Source organism: Mandrillus leucophaeus, unplaced genomic scaffold (assembly GCF_000951045.1).
Source record: "Mandrillus leucophaeus isolate KB7577 unplaced genomic scaffold, Mleu.le_1.0 Scaffold282, whole genome shotgun sequence".
NCBI lineage: Eukaryota > Metazoa > Chordata > Mammalia > Primates > Cercopithecidae > Mandrillus > Mandrillus leucophaeus.
In genome coordinates this window covers 3927333-3930217 of record NW_012102943.1, presented here as the reverse complement: position 1 = coordinate 3930217, position 2885 = coordinate 3927333, and the positions used below count along the sequence as shown (strand labels likewise).

The window sequence follows — 2885 nt, the reverse complement described above, 5'->3', positions numbered from 1 at the left end:
CCTCCCTCCCTCCCTCTCTCCCTCTTTCCTTCTTTCCTTCCTATCTACCTTGTAACTCTGAGAGATGTACTGTGACCACTCTAGTTTTTATTTCTCAGTCTAAGAATAAATGAAGAGCCCTGCTGGTTAAAATAGTTAAAAATTGTTCAGTAACATTGTAGCCAATATGAGCACAGTTCATATCAAACATATCTTATTCTGGAACACAGAAAATTAATTCCAATGGCAGGAATGGTGCAGTGACATGCATATTTGCTTAATTCTCCATATGACCTGAATGTGTAAACTTAATTTCCATGCCATTTCTATATCTTGGGGCAAGAAGAATAGTCCTAATGCTCTTTTGAGTGATAGGAGGAGAAGGGTAATTCCTTGGTCTCTGCTCTTGGCAGTGTTTTGAGGAAAAAGCCCTGGTAAATTGGACTCACTGCTCTCAGAGATATCTGCCACTTGTGAACAATGTAAAATCTTTGAAAAATAATGATGAATCCAAGACTTGGCCAGAATTTATAAAGTCATATTCACTATCCTTAATGAATCCCTCAAGCCTACTCAGTCTAGCACTCTGGTAATATATGCTAAGAAAAGAGAACATTACATGAAACAGTCCATACTCTTAAAAAGCTTGTGGTCTTATTTGGCAAAAAGAACATATGCATACAAAGTTGATGAGAATAGAAAGCAACCTTGGTTTTGTTGGAAAAAATGATGTTTTAATAAGTTTTGAAATCATTGATAGAATTTACCCAAAAATACAGATTTCAAACTTGCTTAGTGATACTAAGCAAGGATTTATCAGGCAATAAATAAGCCTCAACTGCCTCATAGTAGCTCCCTGTTCAAATGGAGATCACATGTTCCAAACCACCATAGTTCTTCCTCTCTCTTTTGTAATGGAAGTGGTTCACATCACTTATTTATATTACCCAGTAGGCTCCAAGCATTTATGTTTGCCATTCTTGAACCAAATGAGTGCGTTAGATATATATCAAAGGTGAGCCTGATTACAGGGGTTGGTGTGGGAAGTCTCTTGAAGAACGAGAGGGCTAAAGGAGTTTTAAAGAAATGGAACACAAAAAAGAAAAAGGATTGTTCAATCTACACAGTGCCAACTGTCTGGGAAAACACTTGGAATCAAGAAAGTGTGCAGTGTCTTTACAGATGTAATACAAATATGATGCTGAAAGAAATATTATGTATTTAGAGAATGGTAATATGTAAAGATGGAAAATAAGAGGTTAGTCTTCTGTGAAACATAAATGCCCAAGAAAGGGGATTAGACTACAATCAATAGACAGTGTGAAAACAGTGAAAAATTTGAGCACAGAGCGAACCGTGTGAATTATGCATAGCATTATTGCTGTGGTTATCTTTTACCTCTTGGTAAAAAAAAAAAAAAAAAGAAAAAAAGAAAATCTGGTATTTCTATGTTGAACTGAAAGGTATTGAGATGGGAATGGGTTAGGGGATGAAAAACTCTACATAAAAAATGTCGTAGGACACCTTTTGAATAATCAAGACATGGAGAAAGAATGTACAGACTATAGTGGTAACCAAGAAAAATGAAAAAAAAAAAAAGAAGAATGTAAAGGGAATTTAAAAGCAGCTCCCTTCTCAGACCTCTTTTAGAAGATAAGGAAAAGCACATTCAATACCAATGTTCACTTTCCTTATGATACTAATCTTCTTTTTTTTTTCCTCTTCTCTTTAGGGAATTTGGTTTTTATATAGAATTTGAAAAATATGGAAAATGTGATTAATGGATAACAGAGGACCTACACTTGCTTATTCTTTTTTTCTACTTAATTCAGAAAAGTATTTCTTTTGGAGTGTGAGGATGTCAATTAAATAACATCCCTATGCTGTACTTAAATGTCGAACAAAGTGGGAGACAAAAATAAAGGAATCAAACTAACAAGAACCAAATATCACATTTATTACAAATAAACAACAAAAGAGCTGATATTCATTTCTATGTATTGATTGTTTTAAGTCATCTTCCTCCCATTTTGGGTAGTTTAAATTATCTTCACCAGTTGGGCTTGTTAACCCAACTGTTATATCTTGTTGTATCTTGTTATATCTTGTTACCCAAAATTATACTTACCACCAATTGCAGGCCTATCTGCAGAATTAAACCCTACCCCATTAATATAATTAAAAGACATGGAGTAAAAGAGAAAATATCCTTCCTACAAAAGACAAAGTCCAAAGGAAGGAATCACTGAGTTACCCAGGCCTACTGCTGTTTTTTACCATTCGCAAATGGATGTTATACTTTCTGTGGTTGGAGAAGTAAAAGACCATGGAGAGAGGAGGAGTATTAGGCTACTGGATGATTCCTACTCAAAGAAAGAAAGGACGCTGGTATGGAAATAAGGAGACATGAATTTTGCCCTCAATTTTGCCACTGATTAACTATAATTTTGGGTCACATTCACTATCAGTGTCTCTGGCCATAGTGGCTTTAAATTTTTCTTGATTCCACTTACTGTTTTGTTTATGCAAAAGAGTAAGTCATCCATTTTACTGGTATCTAGCTTTATATATATATTGAAGATCCTGATGAAATACACTATGGCTCCTTCATTTGTTAGCAAGATTGGGATTTGAAAATCCACTATAGGTTTACATCAGAAAGTAGAAATATTGTAGCAACAATGAGTGTTGTTAGTAGCTAGTATGGGAACTAAGGAGTGAAAAAATCAAATAGAGTAGACATCTTTTGCTGATGTTTCTATATCCAGCCATCCATATTCTAGAAACTAACATTCAATTATCTTTTTGTGATTAACCTTACCCTCAAGGTTGTGTCTTCATTTGTGTTAACTTCATCATGATCTGGGGTGGAACACAAAATCTGGGCCTATGCACATCTACAGATG

General features: G+C 34.8%; 1 protein-coding gene across 1 annotated transcript in view; it reads left to right on the top strand.

The window, feature by feature from the left end:
- Window positions 1-1960, top strand: part of SPINK13 (serine peptidase inhibitor, Kazal type 13 (putative)) — a 19660-nt gene extending 17700 nt beyond the window's left edge. The window contains exon 5 of the mRNA XM_011985406.1: window positions 1712-1960. Within this exon, the coding sequence (XP_011840796.1) occupies window positions 1712-1760 (49 nt within the window). The 3' untranslated portion in view covers window positions 1761-1960. The remainder of the gene's footprint in view (window positions 1-1711) is intronic.
- The last annotated feature ends 925 nt before the right edge of the window (window positions 1961-2885 follow it).